Genomic DNA, 21814 nt, shown 5'->3' on the forward strand with positions numbered 1-21814 from the left:
CTGAAGAACCGCACTGCCGTCCATGGTTTGGATGTTGTCTGATTTGATCAACGCCGTGCCTTGTTGCATGTACCTATTTATCTATTGCTGATGAGCAGAATCGCCAATGCATATCCCAAAAGAACAAAGAATTACAACAAGATCGCGAACTTCCAATGAATTTGTGTTGCTTTTCTGTATTAATTATAACCTGAACATGTCTGACGTGACCTAGGTGATCCTTTTTTTTTTTGAAAAACTAGCAGGAGCACTGCCTTGTCATTTAAGGAAGGAGAAGCAGGGATAGTATGTTACAGTAATGATATTACATAAATAATCAAGCTGACCTAGGTGATCCTTTCAAAAGAGAAAAAGGGTCACAAGTTGATCCAAGCTGAAGTTGCTTTCAGGAAAACAAACACTGAAGTCACCTTTCAGTTTTTCATAGGGAGAGGGAGCATATCCCTATGCAAAACTGTATCTATATACATGTATTTGAATTTGAAATCTTTGGAACATATATGTAAGAATTCGTAGCAACCTCTCTTAATCTGAGCACCCTTTTTCTAGTTTCTACCCAATAAGAAACTGACAGCTTACATTTATCTGAAACTGATGCAGAATGCATCGGGCCGATCTACGCCACTTATCAATCAAATCGGGCATTTGAGAATCTATCCTTTCGCTTCCACTTGGTATAACTAGACAGCCGGTAGTGAAGTTTGGCCAAGGAGACTTTTTTCGCGACCGTATCTGAGCACGTTTTTCATTAAGAAGAAAGCAGTTACATACATAATCTTGATGCGGCCAAGCAGAGCTTGACCAACACAAGAGCACAAAGGACTAAAATAGAGAAACACTGAAAAAACGCACACACAAACTAAGAAACAAAATGACAACACGAACAGCAGCAAAGCAACACGGAGACGACAAGGAGCACAACCCACACCCCAACCCACAACCCTACAACTAAACCTACAAGCACACACAACAACGTCCAGACAGCACAGGCCGACGACCTAACAAAGGTGGCAAAGCATCCACCCGAACAATCAACCACGGCGGCAAAGCATCCGCCCGGAGCGACGACAGCGGCAAAGCATCCGCCAGATAGGAACGGCGGCAAAGCATCCGCCAGCGAAGAGAATCCGATGACCAAATGCGATCCGGACGATGCAGATGAAATGAAGTGAAGGCAGGCATAGAAGCAGGAACTCTCCGAGGAGAGCAGATGACTGCCACCAGCAAAGCTTCCAAAACAACGCTTCTAGGAAGGAAACGACGCCACAGGCGCCGTCGTTGTCCGACCAACATGGTCTAGGTTTTCACCCAGAAGGCTCGCTGGAGAGGGAGGAAAAGGGCGGAAGAATGACGCCTTCAAGAAGGTCCGCAAGCGGATCCAAGGCTTTCGCCACCGCCTCTTTCCAACCTAGAGCCGACGGCCAACAGAGCCAGCGGCGGCGCGGTCATGACCCCGGGCCACACCAAGGGCCCGGCAGCGGCAGCCACGGCCACACGGCCACCGAGAGCGGCGAGGACACACGGCACCACGCCCAGGCGAAGCACCAAGAGGCAGCCACAGCCCTCCGGCCACCTAGGCTCCGGGGGGAGCAGGCGGCGACGGCGGACCCCGGCAGCCCAACAGCAGCAGAGCAACCCCTCTCGTATCTGCGAGGACGGGCGCGAGGGCCACGGCAGCGGCCGAGCACCGGAGCAAGGGGGAGTGACGCAGCGCCCCTGCCAGTGCCCGCCAAGGACGACCGCAATGGTGGCCGAGCACCGCGAGCAGCCGCCTTGGCGAGAGGAGGCGACGCAGCACCCCCCATCGGCGCATGCCGGGGATGGCCGAGGCACGAGGGCCACAGCGGTGGCGGCGGCTGAGCACCGCAAGCCGCCCGGACAGCTGCCAGCCGAGCTACGCCCCCGCGTGGGCCGAGGCGGCTCAGCGCTGGGAAAGGCCCGCGACGGACGGATCCAACCCGGGAGACACCAGATCCGACGAGGGGGAGGCCGGATCTGGCCCTACCGGCCGGCGGCGAGCGGCGGTCAGGACTGGGGCCGGAGAAGGGAGGCAGGGGGGAAACGAGAGGAGGAAGGAAGGGGAAGCGGCGGGTTGGGCCAGCTTCGGCTCAGCTGCGGGCCGCCGCCGCCGCCCAGACGGTCGCCGCCGGCGGCGGCGGCCACCGGAGGCGGCCCTGGGGAGGGAGTGGTGGCGGCGGCGTAGGTCGCCCCCCAAGTCGCTAGGGGGAGCGACACGAGGAGGGGGGGATTACCCGCGGGCTTGGCCAAGGAGACTTGTTGCCAATCTCGTCCATGAGTTTCTTGGGAGGAGATGGTGAGTGGAAAAGACTATTAAAACCAATGCACTTGGTTTTCAACGAGTTTTTTGAATTGTTCTCTCAACATGAATTTACATTGTTTTTGTGCTTTTGGCTTTTGGTTACCAAAAAATGGATCTCCCTGCTTCTTTCAGGTTTACAAAGGTGATCTTTAAAATGTTTGTAGCATGCGGTCATGCATCCATTCCAATTACATTATTTGGAAGACATGGGCTTACATAGAATTTGATAGAAAATACTTCAGTTACCAAAGCTATCAGGACAAACTGCCAAGTTTGAAACGGTCCAGAGAGGAATGATAAAGAACAAAGAAAAGAGAGTTTTTTGCGGATTGAGATTCGGTGACATTCTCGGTGACATCGAGTCACTAATGTGTAGGACTCATATGACTCAATGTCACCGAGAATGTCACCGAATCACATATGACTCAATGTCACCGAGAATGTCACCGAATCTGCATCCGTTTTTTTGCTGCCAATAAGGTATTTTGTGCGTGACCTTAGCTTATTCCAGTTTTCAGAAAAAAGAAAACAAAATTTTCATTTACGTAACTCATTTTATGGCATACGCAGAAAGACAAAAAAAGGCCGGAACGGAAAGAATTACAGTTTTTTTTTACAATACAAGTATACAACTACAAGTAGGAGGATGCCATGGTCCTGACATCCGACGGCACGAAGGTAGCCAGCGCGGCGAGGAGCAGGAGCAGGCACACGGGCACCAGCAGCAGCAGCGGCGGCGGGGGCGGCAGCGGCGGCAGAACCAGCGGCAGCACGATGAGCGACACGGCCACGCACGCCAGCACCAGCAACGCCTCCGCGCTGAGCGCGCCCGCCGCCGCCGGCTTCGGCACGTTCTGGCGCTGCCCCTGCTTGGCTGCCGATGCGGCGCTCTGCTGCCTGCAGACGCCGACGGCGGGCCTCCCGCCCTGCTGCTGGCCTCTGGCGATAGGGTCCGTCGTCTCCGTCTCCATGAGCGACGCCGCAACTAGCATGTAATGCGCGCTCAATGAGCAGACGAGTTCGTTGTCAGGACTGATAAAAATCTGAGCTTGGTTTTAGTTTCAAAAAAAATAATAATCTGAGCTTGGTTTTCTGAAGGTTGCCAGATGCCAATGCTCTGAAATTTGCAGCAACAATATCTGCTCAACATGCAAAAAAAAAAGAATAAATCAAGAACTACTCAACACAATGAGGTCTTTGGATGTGTTCAACTGGTAGCAAAGATTACACATGAAGGAAAGGTAAATCCGTAAATCTGTACCTCTGTTGTTGAGCCTGTTCTGCTGCCGCCGCCTTCTCCCCTTTCTTGATTTCCCAAGCGATCAACCACTGGATCTGCGGATTAATACCACCGCCCTGGACGGGCAAGAACGCAAGCGGAGGACGGCAGCCCGAGGGAATTTCCAAAAGGCGCCAGACGAGGACGGAGGGGACGGATATATTTGACCATGAAGGACGGCAGCAGAGAGACAGAGAGAGAGTTGTGCAAGAACAACTAACAAATGGCGACCTGCACACCGGCGGTGTCTTGGATGACTGGATGAGCGAGAAGCTTTTCGGCGATGTGGGGGCGCGGGAATCGATCGGGGAGGAGGCAGGGAGGTGAGGCCGCCGTTTCTATCTGTGGACTCGGGACGCCGGTTTTGAAAACCTTGGAGGCCAGGTGAGCTGCATCTCTGCATCCACCAGAGGAAGGAAAGGACCAAGTGGAAGCCACGGTGGGGGGGCTGGCTGGGGGCCAGCTGCGGCCTTTCCTTCCTACTCTTGTAGCTTGTAAAGCCACATCTCGGTTTGGTTTGCCCGCCCATGGTCTAAAAACTTCCATGATGCTCGTCCTTAACCACCAGATGTCAAGAGCTTAAGTGACCTCCATGATTGTCCTTATGCAGGATTGTGTGGCTTTACTGTGGTTATTATATTCGTTGTGTTCGTTTATCTTGTCAGCCAACCAGCCAGCAGTACTGTTCTCATACTAAATCGGCACCAATCACCAACTACTAGCCAGTCAGCAGTACTGTTCTCTCATAACAAATCAGCACCAGCCATCAGCCACACCCAACCGAACACAACTTATTGCCTACCATCTTAAATATAATCACCCTCCATAGTGTGATAACTTAGAGCATCAGTTCGATATGTACAATTAATCTTTTCCTTTTTTTGCGAGGACATATCTGCAATTAATCTGATACTAAAATCTTTAGAAATCCAACGAGACTTGCTACAATGTGGTAGGAGGAAACAAACCTAGGATAAAGTAAAATGCCACAGGGACAGGGCAATTCGAACATGGTGGTTCTTTATAAGAAAAATGTCATGATATTTTTGTCCTTTATTATTTAAAAAGATGAACTTGGTGTAAAATAAAAATTCTACACCTACGCAGTATTTAGTAATACAAAAAACATAAAAGTGAGCCCACCTAACAAAATGGGTCAAGTTGGAATATAATTTTCTTCCAGGTTTGCAACACAGGCGGAGCTCACCAAGAATTCTAGCAAAGAAAGATAGGTAGGCCGATCATCACACTGGATTCTAGCAATGCTGAAAATTCTTTCCATCCGTTTGAGTGTCCAAGATTGGAGATATTCTTCCAATGCACTTTTGGAAAACGAAAAGGGGAGGGAGGCAGGATGCAGGATCGCTAGGTGCTGAAGGTTCCTCCCCCCATGGCACACCTTCATTGCATTGTTGTCCATGGGTTTTGTTCAGTGGGCCGGCTGACAAAGTGGGCCCGCTGCTGGTCCACATGGTCAATAGCTCGTCACTCTCGCACAGGACCAGCACTACGTGGAGGTTAAACCTCTGTATTTACAACGCACTGTTTGGCTTCAAGTGACTGTATATGTGATTATGGTTGACCTTTTCTATGTGTAAACTCGTCGTTTAACTTCAGTGAACGTTACTTTCACAACTAATTTTATAAAACAAGACTCATAGTAAATGAAACCCCAAATTTCAAAACTTTTGACTTGAAACAAAATAGTTTATAAAATTGAAGAAACGGACGTTGAAGTTAACTGTAGACACAGGAAGACTTGGGCTAATGAAGAAGAAATGTGAAGCAAATACTTTTCTCGAAAAGCACAAGTTCATCGAATTTTCTTGTTAGATTCTTTGTTTCCTACCTATGTTTTCACAAGTTCAACGCACTTGTTGTGCTGCATTGTCTAGGATGAAACAAATTCGATGCACATGTTTTGATCTCGTGTGCATGCATCTGGTTACCTTTTTAGAGTGCATTGAATGAAAAGGTTAAATGCGTCAAGCAATTAGTCCCCCCACCCCACCCCTTCAGATGTGCACTATAACATTACTAGCTATATTTTTCCAATTCAACCTTAGACGACATAGGTGACGGTCTGATTTAGACATTTACTTCATCCGTTTAAAATTATAATTCATTTAATTTTTTTAATTTAAAGTTTGACCACTCGTCTTAGTGGAAAATCTGGCTTCCTTATAAAAGTTATGGATTTGAATTTGACAATGTTTGCATAAATTATTTGAATAAGATGAGTGATCAGCTCCACCATGATTCGGTTATCCTTCAATTCAACACGGTCACATGGACAACAGTAGTCTGAACAAATTTCATTTGCAAGGTTTGTCGTTACATGGACAACAGTCTGTCCCTTTTTCTAGCCGTTGATCTTCACAAGGATGAGCTGTATATGCTGGATTATACCGTGTGCTACTGTTCCGTAGGACAGTATACCTCTGCTTATGTTTCATAAATTAATCTCGTCAACGCCTTGCTAGATTCCCTGTATCTAAGCCGGCCTGCTAGATTGCCTGTATCTAAGCTACCCGCAGGTCAAAGGCCGTACAGCTAAATGGGATAAAATTGACGTCAGCAGTCAGGCGATGGGATCATGGTTATTCGGCCTGTGTCCGTGCAGCCCATAGAGCTTTTTTTGTGAGCGAAATGCAGCCCATAGAGAGCTGGGTTCATCAGCTAGCAGTCACTCGTGGGCTGCTACGCTCCGCTCTATGGTGGGCTGCTACGCTCTGCTCCCCCGTTCTGTTGGGCCGAGCTGGGCCGCGACTACATCTTTCCGAAAGCTTATTTTATGAACGGTACATCTTCGGGAATTTTTTTTTAAAGCGACATCTTCGGGAATTTAGTTAGCTACGAAAATTCCATTTTAAGATTTATTTATATATGCAGAACGGAAACGGATGGCTGAGATTTCTGGAGAGGAGTGAACTGCTTGAACAGTGGCTGAGATAGATTGCTTTCCGTGCATGTGCATGGGCTGCTGCCCCCTGTTGTCGCTCCTTGCTCTGCTACTGAGGTGTTAGCACATGGGCTGATGGCAACACAACAAAATAGAGCAGGTGGGCTCTCGTGGGCCGCCCGACGCACGAGGGCCACGAGGCAGGCAGCGGACTGGCCCACGACCACGACACTGGGCCCGTGTCAGAGCGTCGGGTTCCCTCTTCCCCCCCACCCCCCCGTCGCTGTCGTCCTCCGCTCCGGCGCCACTCGCTCCTGCCCCCCGCGCCTCTCTCCGCTCCCAACTCGCGTCTCGATCCCTCCTCCGATCTCTCTTCTCTCGGGTTCGTGCTCTTCTTCCTCGTCCCCCTCCCTCCCCAAGTTCTCCCCTTTGGGGAAGTTCGCCTTTTTTTTCGTCCTCCATCTCTCGTGATTCTGCCGCATTTCTTTCACGAGTTAGTTTTTTGGACTTTGGGTTGTCCCCCGCGCAGGGGAGCAGGGAGGAGGAGGATGGAAGGCCCTCCAGTCGCGCTTTTCGACAGCCTCAAGGTGCGCATTGCGACTGCCTTGTATTTCAACTTGGTTGCGGCATTTCGTCGATCACACTGCGTGCTCTTGGGAGTTCAAATTGTTTTTGTCCCTACCTCAGTTCCACTGCGAATGTGTGGTAGCAACGCTTGTTGCTTTGCTGGCATGAGTTTCGGTTGGTTTCGTTGGATCCTCATCACTGTCCTTTTGTTGTGGTTAAAGTTGATACTCTTGGAGCTGATAGCACCCACCCAATGTAGTATGCTAAAAATGAATACCGACTTAAGAGTGGCCTTGTGCCTGTGTTGTTATCTTTGTTTTGCCATCTTATACAAATGACACAGACTAAAACTGGTTGAGTCTTGCAACAGGCTGCCAAACCATTCTTCTTGCTAGCTGGGCCCAATGTGATTGAATCGGAGGAGCATGTCCTGAAGATGGCCAAACACATTAAAGGCATCACAACCAAGTGAGCAACTTATTCATCATAGTTTTTTTTTAATAAGGGGGCTAAATTTAAATTGAGCTGTTGCTGTTTCCTGTTTGTTGTCCATAACAGGCTTGGGATCCCACTTGTGTTCAAATCTAGCTTCGATAAAGCAAATCGTACATCATCAAAATCTTTCCGTGGCCCTGGTCTGGAAGAAGGCCTGAAGGTGCAGCGAGTTTTATCCTTGAAAATAGAAAATTCCTAATTTCAATAGTGTTGTGTTCAGTAAAATGCGCAGGCAGTTAATATTTGCTAATTCATGTCCAGTCATAGTTTTTTTTTATGTTATGTTAGTTTGGTTCTCTGCAATATCAGATGATAATTGTGTTGGGCATACTTTTGGTTTCAGTGATTACCTAGATTTATAGAAGTGACTGTCAATTATGAGTTCCTGTTGAAATTACGTTGTGTCACTTTTATTTTGTCCTATGCTAAGTTTCCAGGAGAAATAGTTAAAGTTAGCCATACCTTCAATTTCTTCACGAGGCAATCACATTTACTAACCTTTCTAATGTCAGGTTTTATGTCTGTCTTTGTGATTTGTATGTACCTTTCCACATGAAATACTTTTTTGATATTATATTCTTGTTCAAATTTGTCTTTATCAGATCCTTGAAAAGGTGAAAGCAACATATGACCTTCCAGTTGTCACTGACGTGCATGAAAGCCACCAGGTACCCATTCACAGATTCTGCTGTGTTGCTGCCCTATTTGGCTAAATTCTGTAGCAGATCTTTGCATGTTCAATGATTTTTTCTTTTGGTACTGTGAGTTGTTTTTGTGTACGAAAATTTTCCTTTGTGCTACTTGGTCTTTGCATTTCAGTAACATTAAGACATGTGTGAACCTTTTTTTCCATTCCAAGCTCAGTGTGAAGCTGTTGGAAAAGTTGCTGACATTATACAAATTCCAGCTTTCCTCTGTCGCCAGGTACAATTCGAACAAAGGAATTTTCTACAGAAAACTACAGTAAACATTTTTAAGCATGACTCTGAATACTTATACCACCTTCTTCATGCCTAATACAAATATATTACTGTGATAACAGACTGATCTTCTCGTGGCTGCTGCTAAGACTGGAAAAATTATCAATATCAAGAAAGGACAATTCTGTGCACCCTCTGTAAGTTGTAGCTAGCTGGTATTATAATTGAAATTTGAATGCGAGTATTGTTAGCTACTCCTAACTGCAAGTTTACTGATTGAATTATTAGCCTAAAATAGTTTTTGTGCTATTTTATGTTGCACAAATTCACAAACATTCCATAGTGCCCTAGCTCTATGTTGGTTATGAATGAGATACAATGTTGAAAGAAAGCGAAAGCTATTTGCTCTTACCTGGACGCTTTCATTTACTCGAGACTAATGAAATCTTGGCTTAATCTGACTGAATTTTCTCATTACTTCAGCAACTAAAATGAAATCTAAGAAAAAGGTGATCAAGCAGACTCAGTTCCTTTTCAGTCTGTTACCATTTGCCCATTTATCTTTTTGTGGAGGCTACCATATGTTTCTTCAGATAATGTTTCTTTTAATATGACTTTTGCCATCCCAACCAAAATTATTTGAGCACATATCTTTTCCAATATTTTTTATGCAAAAACAATAATTCGAACATTTGCTTTCTACTTGTCTTCATATACTACAACTATTTTGCAATCACTTGAGGAAGTTCTTATGAACTACCTCCTGGTTAAGGCTTAAAGCAAACTATTTCACCAGATTTACTTATGCTACTTTTCTTGATGCATATTCTTGTCTAATTGAACCTGTACATTTGCAGGTTATGGTCAACTCTGCGGAGAAAATAAGACTTGCTGGAAATCCTAATGTGATGGTCTGTGAGCGTGGTACCATGTTTGGCTACAGTTAAGGCATCTGTTGACTCTTACTTTTCTGTTTATTGTGCACTTAAACATCAAAAGAGAAAGCAAACAATCATGGATATAGCTCAAGGACATTAAGGAAACATATAGACATACTATTGCATGCTACACTTTGTGGACACAGACATGTTGTAGGCTTGTAACATGAATACTGATATTTTTCTCAATGAACACACAGATGATCTAATTGTTGACCCAAGGAATTTTGAGTGGCTGAGGGAAGCTAACTGCCCAGTTGTAAGTATTGGAACCTTACTCTTGTTCATAACTGCATAATCCACCCCTCTTTAGACTCTTCCAGCTTGTTTCTTGTTGGACATTTCCATCTAGCTTATCTATATTGGTGGCATTCAACAGGTCTTTTTATTGTGGGCCAACAGATATAAAATATTAACGTATTATTTTGATATTAGATAGATGCAACATGATATTGAAAATGATGACTATTTAGTGTCAGTTTAATTGCTTTAGAATTCGGCCACTCTGTTGTCAAAACCTAAGACTGAGCTTTCCCATTTTTCACCAGAAATAATCTTATATCTCTGTGATGCTTTGGGAAAAGTTTGTTTTTATTATTATCCATGACCGATTTGTGGTTTTGTGCTTTTGTAGTTCATATTTTCCTTTTGTTGTCAAACCTTTCAATATTGCACAATGTACTAGCTAGCAGCAACTATGGTGTATATTATAAACCATTGATGGACTGGTATGCATTTCAGGTAGCTGATATAACACATGCTTTACAACAACCAGCTGGAAGAAAGGTATCTTCACGACCTTACCATTTGCGGTGCTCCCCTGTTGGTTTACACAACCTTGGTTCAGGCAACCTATCTGATGTGCATGCAAGTCATCTTGTAGCTTTTAGAGTACAATGTTATTCCAGCCTTGACCATCTCTATATCCAATAAACATAATCATATGAGCCTGTAGTTTTATATGAAATCCTGGCATTTGGATCTTCTTATAGTTTCACTATTCTATTAAATTGGGGAATGTTGTGTTCTATTTTGTAAGCTTGATGGTGGAGGTGTGGCAAGCGGGGGCTTCCGAGAACTAATACCGTGCATCGCAAGGACTTCTGTTGCTGTTGGTGTTGATGGTATTTTCATGGAGGTAATAAAACAGAAATTAATATATAGAAATGGAGCAAACTATATTGTTACTTTGAACACAATCTGCTGTTATGCTCAACAATAAATGAAATTATCTAAATTAAATCTATTTTATTGCATAATCCCACAGGTACATGATGATCCCTTGAATGCGCCATGTGATGGCCCAACCCAATGGGTATAATCCAGTTTGTCATGCAATTTTTTTCAATTTACATACCAGCACTCAAAATGTTTATCATATAACAGCATGTTATTGTTTTCTTCTCCTTTTCTTAGCCATTGCGCAATTTGGAGGAGCTATTGGAGGAATTGTTAGCAATCGCTGTAAGTTTAACATCCTTCAGTATATTCAAACCAAATCTCTCAGTAATCTTACCTTTTGTTTTTCCTCCTCTCTTGGTGTGAAGCGAGTTACCAAGGGAAAGAAGCCGTTCAAGATTGATCTCACACCGTTCCAGGAATGATCTGGTTTGGTAGATTGAGAGCACAATGACACTGTCCACTGGTTTCAACAGGGCATATTTCTCATTGCTGTACTTGTTATTGTTTTGGGCATAGCTGCCGTAGACGACTGTTATATCTGAACTACTGAATTGAATCCTGTGGTTGCTTTGTGTAACGAACATGGCACCATTTATGTCATTTCGAGTGATTTTGGTGATCGAATGACAACGCAACACTTGGACTAATATGATTGTTAAGATGATCATTCTCAGGCTTTTAGGTTCAAGTGATGATAAAGAGAAAGAGAAGATAGGCGTAACAAGGCCCGAAGGGCCGCCCCTACGGGGGTTCCGCTACCCGGTTAGCGGACGGGGGTCGAGGGGGAGCCACCCCTCGCGGGTCTCAGGGCAGCGCCCTGAAAGCTCTTCGATCAGTAGCACCGGAAGAACCGACGCCATGGGCATCAGAGCATCCGATGGTAGTCGGAAGAACCGACGCCATGGTACTTTGGTACAGAAGGAAGTCGAAGCCAAGTCAGCCTATAGGCACCGGTTGAACCGACGGGTCAAAGAGGGGCATCGGTGCATTGGGCGTCCTATGTTCCAGAGACGGTGTCAAGTGCCCAGGAGAAGTTTCTTCAGCACCGGTTCAACCGACGGAGCATCGGAGTATACCATCGGTGCAATGACGTCAGTGCCCAGGAAAAGATCCTTAAGCATCGGATGAACCGGTGATGCATCGGTACAAAGCATCGGTTCAACGGGTGGTCACTTTGTCAGCTGTCAGAAGTTCAACGGCTACTTCGGATTGTGAGTGACCGGATGAACCGACGCTACCCCTGTCAGAGGCATCGGTTCAACCGGTGGTATGCAGATTTTCAGCTAACCGTTGGAGCAACGGCTACAAGACTTGGTGGTCTATATATATGCCTCACCCCGGCCATTTGAAGTTTGCTGGAGTTACTGGACATCCCACACACACCCAAGAACATCTCCAAGCCATACAAAAGCATCAAGATCATATTCTTAGCCCTTAGCACACTTTGAGAGTGTTGTGTAAAGGATTAGCTCTTAGTGAGTGAGTTTGCAAGGCTTAGAGCCTTTGTGCTGTGGTTCATTAGTGAACCAAAACAAGAGCTTGGTGCGCCGGCACCTTGGAGCTTGAAGCTCGCCGGCAACGTCATCGACCCTCCGACTTGGTGTGGAGCGGCGACGACATCTTTGTGCGGGGGACGTGGAGACCCCCATCCTTTGTGGAGAAGCTCCTTAGTGGAACCCGGGGCCAAGGTGACCGTGATTGTGTTCACGGAAGAGACTTGGTGGCCGAGTAGCAATACTCTTAGTGAGTGCTACAACAACGTGGATGTAGGTGTGCCTTTGTGGCTAACCGAATCATGGGATAAACACACGCGTCAAGAGTTTGCTATCTCCTATCCCGCTCTTTAAGCTTCCGCATTTCATACTAGCAATTTGTGTGCCTTTACTTTCATAGAATAGTTTCTTGTTAAGAAAGGCTATAGGTTGCTAAACTCTTTTGGGATAGGGGTTTCACACTAGAACAACCTAGTTGCACATCTAGATAGCATGTTTTAGTTTAAGTTTTGTGCAAACTAGTTAGAGCCATAGGTCTAAGTTTTTATTAGAGCCTAATTCACCCCCTCCCCCTCTTAGGCTAGAGCACCCGATCACTTTCACTTTGTGCTGTTTCATTGGTTATACCATGTTATTGGACAAACAATATCACGCAAAATAAATGTGATTGCCTGCTGATTACCAGCTTTCTGCTTCGGTTAACCCAGATGACATATTGACTCTCTCTCTGTCTCTCTCTCTCTCTGAGGGTGCATAAAACACAATGGATAAGTTTAAGGTAGGTAATGGCAGGAAAATTGCACAACGAACTACCAGCTTTCCTTTTCCCAGCAAGCTTACACTGATGAGCAGTTTTGGAGTTCAGCACTTCAGATGCATGTACCAAAGTAGGCATTAAAAATCACATTTTCTAATGCACTAGCCGTCTCTACTCCACACCTAAGTTACTGCTTTAACCGTCTACTCCTTTTCCTCGTGGGTACTTGACCTTTCTCAGATACGTAGAGGCTTTTCTCCTTGAAAGCCTTGACCATGTTGTACACCTGATGTGATGCTCACATTAATTTTGATTGGATCTAGTGCGATTTCATATTGTAAAAACTTTAGTTACAATTACCTTGCGAATACCAGACGTTAATCCCATGGACTCCATTGAGGACTCGTTGATGAATTTCAACTTTGTACTATCATCTTCCTTTTGGCATTGTCGATCCACACCATCTAGAATGTAGTTAGTTAGCAAGCAAGACCAGAAAGTAAGACAAGGCGAATATGGGAGAAAATATTTGTCCATACTCTACCTTTGAGATTAATAATCATCAGCTCCACATACATTGTCAGGCGAATATGGGAGAAAATATGGACATGCTCACCAACATCCTCACGAAGGATCACATCAGATTTCTGTCTCACGTTGATGCTAAGCAACTTATTCAAATACTTGTCCATCGCTTTCCTCCTGTTCAGCAAATCAGTCTTCGCTTCGTCCACAAGGAGCAGTGGGAACTCCCAGAGCCCTGCAAGCAGGCCCTCCTCCGGTCTCTTGATCAGCAAAAAGAGATTGTCATTGCCCTTTGCATCTGTCACCTCTTCCTCCAAGCCTTGTGCGATCTGAACGACACAAACAGCAGCAAAGTCACTCCGAGGTTTGGCCTTTGGAACCACTCGTGGGAAGTCTGTAACTTGGACTGATGGATTTTCCAGTGAAAGTGCAAGCGCTTGGCAGTGACTTGAGACTGGGCACCCAGAGCAACCAGGCTTTGACTTGCTGCATAATGTTGCTCCTAATTCCATCATTGCTTGGTTAAAGTCTCCTGGTCTTGAAGGATCAACCAGCTGACCTGCAAGTTCCCTATGATGAAAAGAATGTAAGTTCTGAGATCAGTGTAAAGCTTCCCAATTCAAAAATGGATTCTCAGCAACAATATAATTACGGGAGAAATATGGATCGTTGTATAATTATCTGTCCAACTATGGGTAAAGCTTGCACTAAGTCTAGGAGTGGATTGGAAAATGCAAGTCAAAACTGTAAGTTGATCAAATATATACATTTTCATTTCAACTATACAGCACAATGCAATGTATTACTAAGGCTCATTGTTCAGTGCAAAAAAGAGAAAGCATGCCAAACTACAATAAATGGCAATACCTAACTGGAAAAATTTCAGCATTGCAATAAGCATTCTACCATTGACAAAAAAACAAACAAGATGAACTCAAGTTCTTTAAGTTGTCAACAAGGAGAGGACAGTCATGCTAACCAGAATCTCTTCACTGTTGAGGATTCTTTTGGGTTGTCGGTAATGGCATAAAGCCTGCTGATCACTCGTACCACATTTCCATCCACAACAGGGACAACCTGTAACAACAGAAAATGCCACAAATCATTCGAAAAAGGAATTGAGAATGCACACGCACACACTCATTTCACAAGTTGCTGAACTGTGAACAACCTCATTGAAGGCTATGGAAGCGATGGCTCCAGCCGTGTAATCCCCGATTCCACGAACGTCACGAAGGGCTGACGCCGTGCGAGGAAACTCCCCCTTTTCGACAATCTGTTTTGCTCCCTGTTTCCCCAACATAAAGAACAACCGCCACAAACCACAGACATAAGTCCTTCATCCTTGATTCATAGTACTAAAGACCACAAGACTGCTAAAATAGGGTAACCCTACAGGCTGAAAAAACTACCGAAAAAAAAAACAGAAGGGACATGCAAGACTAAATTCCTGACAAACTGCCCAAAATGTCAGATCACCAGATGGACAAACATATCGATATATCACAATTAGTTGTCATGCAAAGCAAATCACGACCTTCCTTTCATTCATTTCAAGGAAAATGGAACTCTGAACTAATCTTCCAGACACTGTGAGGCAAAACATCGAACAGGGAACGGGCACAGCAGCTGCCAAGAAAGCGTCAACCTTCCGATAGGCACGCCCCTGTTCCTTCCCCATCCATCCATTACGAGCACAACTCACCTCCAGCAGAAATCGAGCCCTCCGGTAGTAGCCGAGCCCCGCCCACATCTCGTTCACCTCCTGCGGCAAGCATCAAACCACAGCCACGAATCAAGAACTCGATTACCATCTACCCCCCACAACATTTTGGGGTCAAAGATCGAATCTTCCCCACAAATCTACAGCCTTTTTTCCCTCCCTTGCCAAATGTATCAAGAATTGCTCACCTCCTGCGTGGCGGCGGCGAGGCTCCGCACGGTGGGCCACCGCGCCATCCACCGCTCGTAGTAGCCGACCACGACGGGCACCCGCGTCTGCTGCAGCATCACCTCCGATACCCACACCGCGTACGCCCTCTCCTCTTCGCCTCCGCTAGCGCGTCGCCATGGAAGCTCGCGTCGATGCGCGTCGTACCACCGGAGCAGCTGCGCGCGCAGCACCGCCGAGGCCCCGGGCACTGCGGGAGCCATGTCCTCGATGTCGCCAGCGGATGAGGAGGCCACCGGCGCCGCCTTGGCGCGGCGCGGTTGAGACCTTCGGGTGGGAGGCCGGCCGCGGCGGCTGTCTGCCGCCTTGGGGTTCTTGGCCATTGAATTTTGAAATTTTAGGGCTTTGCCGCCACTGTGGCCCGTGGCCGTGGAGAGGGGACGACAGACCAAGCAGACAAGCGACGAAGTAGAGTTGTAACCGGACAAAAATGTTTGAAAAACAGTGGAAAAACGTGACACAAAGAAAAAACTTATTAAAATTTCAAAAAAATCTCCCCATAATGTTTAAATAAACGAAAAAACTACACAACGATCTCTCAATTTAGTGCTATCTGGAGAGCCCCTTTGTTACTTTTATAAACACATACATACAAGGAGGTAACAAAAGAGAGAAAAGTAACTCTAGGTTCCTACCTTCTCCAGCGACAATCGGGCAGGAGGTGGGCAGAGCGGTCGGCGGCAAGATCGTCACTGGCCGCGGGTGGTGGTGGAGGCCGGTAGGGCGGAGAAGGATTCGCTTTAGGGATTTAGGGTTTCCAGGTTAGGTTTTGGGTTTGGGGATTTTCATGGTTGGCGGATTTAGAAGAATGACTAGAGAGGCTGCTGGACTGATGGTGTGGTGGTTTGTGGGCGGTGATGCTGGCAGTGATGGTGCCGCGGGGGCGGATGGTGGGGGAGGCTAGTTGGGCGGTGCCGGCGGGGGGGGGGGGGGGGGGGCTATTGGGTAGAGGCGAACTAGGTGGCTAGGTGGGGGAGGGGAGGGGAAAGGGGAGAAGAGGGCGATCCTTGCTGGCATCGGAGGGGACACCGACAAGGTGGGAGCTGACGGCGGGGCAGGGGCAACCAATCAAATTTGGCCGGAGGGGAAGTGGAAGGGGGAGAGAGAGGCGGTGCTCACTGACGTTGGAGGTGACGCCGGCGAGAGGGAGGTTCGGTGCGGGGTGGGAGGACGGAAGGAGTCGACGGCAGACGGCAGGCGGCAGAAGAACAGGGCGGGAGGAAGAAGATCTATCATTTTTTTTAGGATAATGGGGAGGTGGATGGATGGATAAGACATGGGAGGGGGGCTCTCGCCCTATGCTTTTATTTTTGAACCGAAAATAGGGAGGGAGACCCCGCTGTAGAATTTTTTATTATTAAAAGACGGGTTAGAGAGTTACTTACAAAGACAGTGAGAACTAAACTACCAGAGAAAAAAAACTATACACCAACTGTAAGCATGACTAAAGGAAAAAAGACTATCTATATCAAAGAAGAGGTAATAACTAATCTGTTAGGCTGATTAGAAAACCAAGTTAGGAAGGTTGTTTTCATAGAGTCTTTCATTCTGTGAGCTTGAACCACGCATTTGGCCTTAAAATTCTTTTTCCAACTTATAACACTTGCTGGGCATATCTTTCAAATACCAAGCCATTCCTTTGCTTCCAGATATGCCAGGGTGCAATGATGAAGACTTCCATGAAGAACCATGCTTATCGGGAGAGCTCCCTCCGTGTAGAAGTCTTCTAAATAAAATGAACTACTAATGCTAATCCCATGCTGTCTTCTAAATAAAATGAACTACTAATGCTAATCCCATGCTTTATACCATGTTGTTATTGAAAATTGCCATATAACTATAAGAACCAACTGTGATATCCAATGCTTTAAAACTAACTGTGATAATAATAACTGTAGCTTCTATCATCGCACAGCCGTTGTTAAGTTGATATCATAATGCTTTAGTTAGAACTAACAGTGTATTAGTTTCTGTGCTAGCTTATGCTTAGCATGGAGAACAAGAAAAATAGGATAAGATACTTGGATTTGGTATGAACGGGTTACGGGCCCAATTTAATTGGATTGCCACATGTCGTTCAAGGTTGCCCTAAAGAAGACGCCAGAGGATTTCATTTCAAAAAAAAAAAAAGAACACGCTAGAGGCAGAGTGATCGTGAGAGTCAAGTCAGCTAGTCACTCAGTCAGCACGGCAAATCTCTGTCCAGGATGACCTAACGGTCCTGGTAGGGAAGACAAATGGCTGGCCCAGCTGGTCTTGTCTCTTAACCGAGGTTAGTTGTCAAGAGAAAAGTGGGAACAAACGGTGAATGATAGTCCGGCCTCTTTTATGACGTCTGTGGCCACTGGCTCTGTGCCATTGTCATGCTATTAGAAATAAAAACTCCATTGACAAGTATGACCGTCGGATTTTTTCCCCCCATTATTTACCTCCTCCTGCCTCCATTCTTAAATATATGATGACACTGTTGATCAACAATATTTGTTTAATAAATTAGTTAAATAAAGAAATAAGTACCACTATGTCTATCAAACGTATTGTAGATTCAATTTATATAATTATTTCTTTCCATGGATTTTTTTTAGAAAAGACGAATAGTGAAATGATTGAAAAAAAAGTTAATAGTATCATATATTTATGAATAGAGGTAGTGTATACTATTACTATGTAGTACACTATGGCTCTGGGCCATGTTGTGATTAATGTTTCACAGTGGTAAAAATATTTTTAAGAATGTAAAGGTGCAAATAACTTTCAACCAACATATTAGATCGTTCGAGGGTCTACCTCATTCAGATACACTCAAAAACTCCGTATATCACTAATCACTTAATGACGAAGATATGCACCGTTTATTATTAGTTCGTCATTCTATTTTACAAAATGACACCCTCACCCATTTGAGCCAAAGGAATGCTTAGAAATGAACAGAAAATCTTGAACTTTTTATTGCCGTGCTATAGATGCTATTGCTCAGTTCAACACAAATATCTTGCATCGCCGTCGTCTGATGTGCTTTCTGCAGACTGGTCTGTGGTTCTCTTGGTAAGTTGATATGCTTGCGCCCCGATGCAGACGGGAGTGATTGCCTTAACCATTTCTTTGTGGCCTCATCAAAGTTAGTTGCACTTAGCAGCAAGTACATACCCTGCCTCTTCTTCCCCGTCTTTTCAAGCAAGAATGCAAGAGCGCCCGTTGTGCACCACCATGCCCTACCTACACATCTTCATAGCACTACTGCTCTCCCTAACCATCCCTACAATTTCTGCTACGAGGGATACTATCTCAGCTGGCCAAGCACTCACCATTGGTGACAAGCTTGTCTCCAAAAACAGAAGGTACGCACTTGGATTCTTCGAAGTGGATAGCAATTGGTACCTTGGCATATGGTTCAACAGAGTCCCCAAGTTTACTCAAGCATGGGTAGCAAATAGGGATGACCCGATCGAAAACCCCACCTCGTTGCAGCTTATTATCTCCCATGATGACAACCTTGTAATCACACACCGCTCTACTGACTGCATTATCTGGTCCACCCAAACTAAAATAACAAGAAACAATAGCACTGCTCTTCTCCTGAATATTGGGAACTTCATCCTAAGGAATGCCTCGAACTCGTCGGACATTTTGTGGCAAAGTTTTGACTACCCAACAGATACATATTTCCCCGGATCGAAGCTTGGGTGGGACAAGATCACAGGTCAGAATCGTCGTCTTATTTCTAGAAAAAACTCAATCAGCCCAGCTACTGGTTTTTACTGTGAGGAGCTAGACCCCAGCGGTGTTAACCAGTTCATCCTTACCCCATTGGACTCCTTTGAACCATATTGGACCAGAGGTGTTTGGAATGGCAAATACTTTTCATCTATACCAGAAATGTCAGAGAACAATGCTAATAACTCATTTGTTGACAATGCAAAGGAGAAGTACTACATGTCTGGAACAGCAGGAGAGGAAACTGCTGTCACCCATCATTACTTAGACGTCTCTGGTCAATATAAGACATTCATATGGCTTGAAGGCTCACAAGATTGGGTACCCATCTACGCCCAACCCAAAGCTCAGTGTGACGTGTATGCAGCATGTGGACCTTTTACTATCTGCAATGATGAAGCACTTCCACATTGCACTTGTATGCAGGGGTTCAACATACGATCCCCTGAAGATTGGATGCTAGACGATCGAACTGGTGGATGCTTGAGAAATACTCCAATAGATTGTATTACAAATGGAAGCTCCTCAAGTTCCACGGATAAATTCTACTCCATGACTTGTGTTAGTTTGCCCCAGACTGCCCAAAAATTAGAAGCCGCTAAAAGTGCCTCCGATTTTGCTCAAGCTTGCCTGGATAATTGCTCTTGCACTGCATATTCCTTCAGCAGCAGTAGATGCTCCATCTGGCATACTGAATTGCTCAACCTAAGGAAACGGCAGTGTAGTAGTGAAGCTCCAAACTCCAATGGAGAAACTATTTACATTCGCCTTGCCAGTAAAGATATGCAAAGTTTGGAAAAACAGAGAAGCTGGCTTCTAATTGTAGTTGCAACTGGAACAATTGTTGCAGCATTAGGCTTGTTTGCATCCATCCTGCTATTAGTGATTTGGAGAAACAAAATAAAGAACTCTAGCCACATACCTAATAGTGCTCAGTATTCCAATGGAATCGTCGCATTCAGATACATTGATTTGCAACGTGCAACCAAGAATTTCTCAGAGAAGCTTGGTGGAGGTGGTTTCGGTTCAGTATTCAAGGGGTTTCTAGATGGTTCAACTGCCATTGCAGTGAAGAGGCTTGATTGAGCTCATCAAGGGGAGAAACAGTTCAGAGCTGAAGTGAGCACGATCGGAATTATCCAGCAAATCAACTTAGTCAAATCAATTGGTTTTTGTTGTGAAGATGCTAAAAGATTACTAGTTTATGAGCACATGCCAAATGGCTCTCTTGATATCCATCTTTTCCAGAGCCACACTACAGTATTGAGATGGACTACCAGGTATCAGATTGCTCTTGGTGTTGCTAGAGGATTGGCCTACTTGCATGAGAAATGTCGAGATTGCATCATACACTGTGACATTAAGCCAGAAAACATTCTTCTAAGTGAATCATTTGTCCCGAAAATTGCATTGGGATGGCCAAGTTATTTGGAAGAGATTTTAGCCGAGTCATAACTACTATAAGAGGAACTATAGGATACCTTGCATCAGAGTGGATTAGTGGAGTGGCCATTACACCAAAAGTAGATGTTTATGCCTATGGGATGGTCTTACTGGAAATTGTATCCGGAAAGAGGAACTCATGTATTTCATGTTCTTGTGGTACCAATCACGATGTTTATTACCCTGTACATGTTGCACGGTGTAACACCCGAGTGTTAAAGACTGGGCTTAACTGATTAATTAGTGACCTGAGTTTATCCGTCGCAAATCAAGTCGAAACTCTGCTCAAACTCAGTTTCCTTTTCTGGAGTCTGGGGAAAACCGGAACCTCCGGAATTTGGACCCGGAACTTCCGGAAATATCCGGATACTCCGGGTATTGAACCGGAAACTCCGGATTAACCCGGATACTCCGGACCTGGAGTGGTATATCATGTGTTTTGGGTTTGGTGACTGTTCCCAAACGTTATTACTCCGTTTTTCACTCCTCCTCACTCTCTCCACGAGCTCTTCCCCTCTCCTTAGCCCTAAACTCCAAATCCTTCCCTCCAATCCATTTCCAAGGCCAAAGAAGCTCAAATCGGCGTGGGGAATCATCTTCTCCAGGTATTCCACCTTGGGGTGATTTCATTTTCGAGCTTTTCTTGCAAGGGAAGCTTCCTCAAGGTACCCAAGCTAGGGCTAAGTGGTTTGATCGTTTTAGGATGTGTTAAGCGATTTCCTTTGGGTCAATCATCTTCTTATGAATCACTCTACTAGGGTCTAGAAGGGTTTCAAATTTTGTGGGTTGATTTTGCCTCAATCAAAGTTTCAGTTTTGGGGGCGAAAGTTGTGCCAAACCCGGATACTCCGGGTATTATCCCGGATACTCCGGATTTGGGAATCCGGATGCTCCGGATATTAATCCGGATATTCCGGGTTTTGCAGGATTTTGAACGTTGGGTTGTTCGGGTAGCAGTATTGGTGATCGGTTAAGGTTTATTTAAAAGTTTCAAATTATATTGCATACATTCTCATATCATGTGCATACGTGTAGACGCCGCCGTTGAGGGAGTCGTGTACGAGGTGGTTGCGGAGCCACAGGAGCCGCAGGGGCAAGCCCTGCAGCAGGAGGATCGTGGGGAGTCGGCCCAAGGCCCATCTCACCCCAGTGTTGAGCAGCAGACACAAGGCAAGCCCCAGTGCATGTCCTATTATTTCAAATTATGATTCACTATGTATATGTCTTATTTATTACTTGCACATTACGTATTAGGAATTGATTGGAACCCTAGCTGCATGATCCCTAGGTTTCCTTGAGTTTTTACTAGTATGTCTAGGTCGATAGCG

General features: G+C 45.4%; 4 protein-coding genes across 5 annotated transcripts; 2 read left to right on the top strand and 2 right to left on the bottom strand.

Annotated features, from left to right (window-relative positions):
• Positions 1-2831: 2831 nt before the first annotated feature.
• Positions 2832-4055, bottom strand: LOC120666676 (protein AUXIN-REGULATED GENE INVOLVED IN ORGAN SIZE-like). The gene is made up of 2 exons (XM_039946580.1): positions 3582-4055; positions 2832-3459 (listed from the first exon to the last, which is right to left on the bottom strand). Exon 2 carries the CDS (start codon positions 3310-3312, stop codon positions 2953-2955), a length of 360 nt encoding a protein of 119 aa, XP_039802514.1. The 5' UTR covers positions 3313-3459; positions 3582-4055; the 3' UTR covers positions 2832-2952.
• Positions 4056-6765: 2710 nt separating this feature from the next.
• LOC120666678 (2-dehydro-3-deoxyphosphooctonate aldolase) lies at positions 6766-11173 on the top strand. 2 transcript variants are annotated; one of them, XM_039946582.1, is made up of 14 exons: positions 6766-6883; positions 7031-7088; positions 7439-7536; positions 7627-7723; positions 8166-8231; positions 8428-8487; positions 8606-8680; positions 9341-9425; positions 9622-9680; positions 10163-10207; positions 10461-10559; positions 10689-10736; positions 10838-10885; positions 10969-11173. In XM_039946582.1, exons 2-14 carry the CDS (start codon positions 7050-7052, stop codon positions 11023-11025), a joined length of 876 nt encoding a protein of 291 aa, XP_039802516.1. In that variant the 5' UTR covers positions 6766-6883; positions 7031-7049; the 3' UTR covers positions 11026-11173. The 2 variants fall into 2 exon arrangements, with proteins under 2 accessions (XP_039802516.1, XP_039802517.1); XM_039946583.1 differs by having other exon boundaries at positions 6878-7088; positions 10969-11162.
• Positions 11174-12868: 1695 nt separating this feature from the next.
• Positions 12869-15677, bottom strand: LOC120666677 (adenine DNA glycosylase-like). The gene is made up of 7 exons (XM_039946581.1): positions 15290-15677; positions 15084-15143; positions 14550-14666; positions 14358-14455; positions 13398-13948; positions 13214-13317; positions 12869-13139 (listed from the first exon to the last, which is right to left on the bottom strand). The coding sequence occupies exons 1-7, from the start codon at positions 15650-15652 to the stop codon at positions 13041-13043; spliced, it is 1392 nt and encodes a 463-aa protein (XP_039802515.1). The 5' UTR covers positions 15653-15677; the 3' UTR covers positions 12869-13040.
• Positions 15678-18399: 2722 nt separating this feature from the next.
• On the top strand, positions 18400-20680 carry LOC120666680 (G-type lectin S-receptor-like serine/threonine-protein kinase At2g19130). The gene has a single exon (XM_039946584.1). It carries the CDS (start codon positions 18510-18512, stop codon positions 20127-20129), a length of 1620 nt encoding a protein of 539 aa, XP_039802518.1. The 5' UTR covers positions 18400-18509; the 3' UTR covers positions 20130-20680.
• Positions 20681-21814: the final 1134 nt, after the last annotated feature.

The sequence above is a fragment of the Panicum virgatum genome, chromosome 3N, assembly GCF_016808335.1.
Source record: "Panicum virgatum strain AP13 chromosome 3N, P.virgatum_v5, whole genome shotgun sequence".
Lineage (NCBI taxonomy): Eukaryota > Viridiplantae > Streptophyta > Magnoliopsida > Poales > Poaceae > Panicum > Panicum virgatum.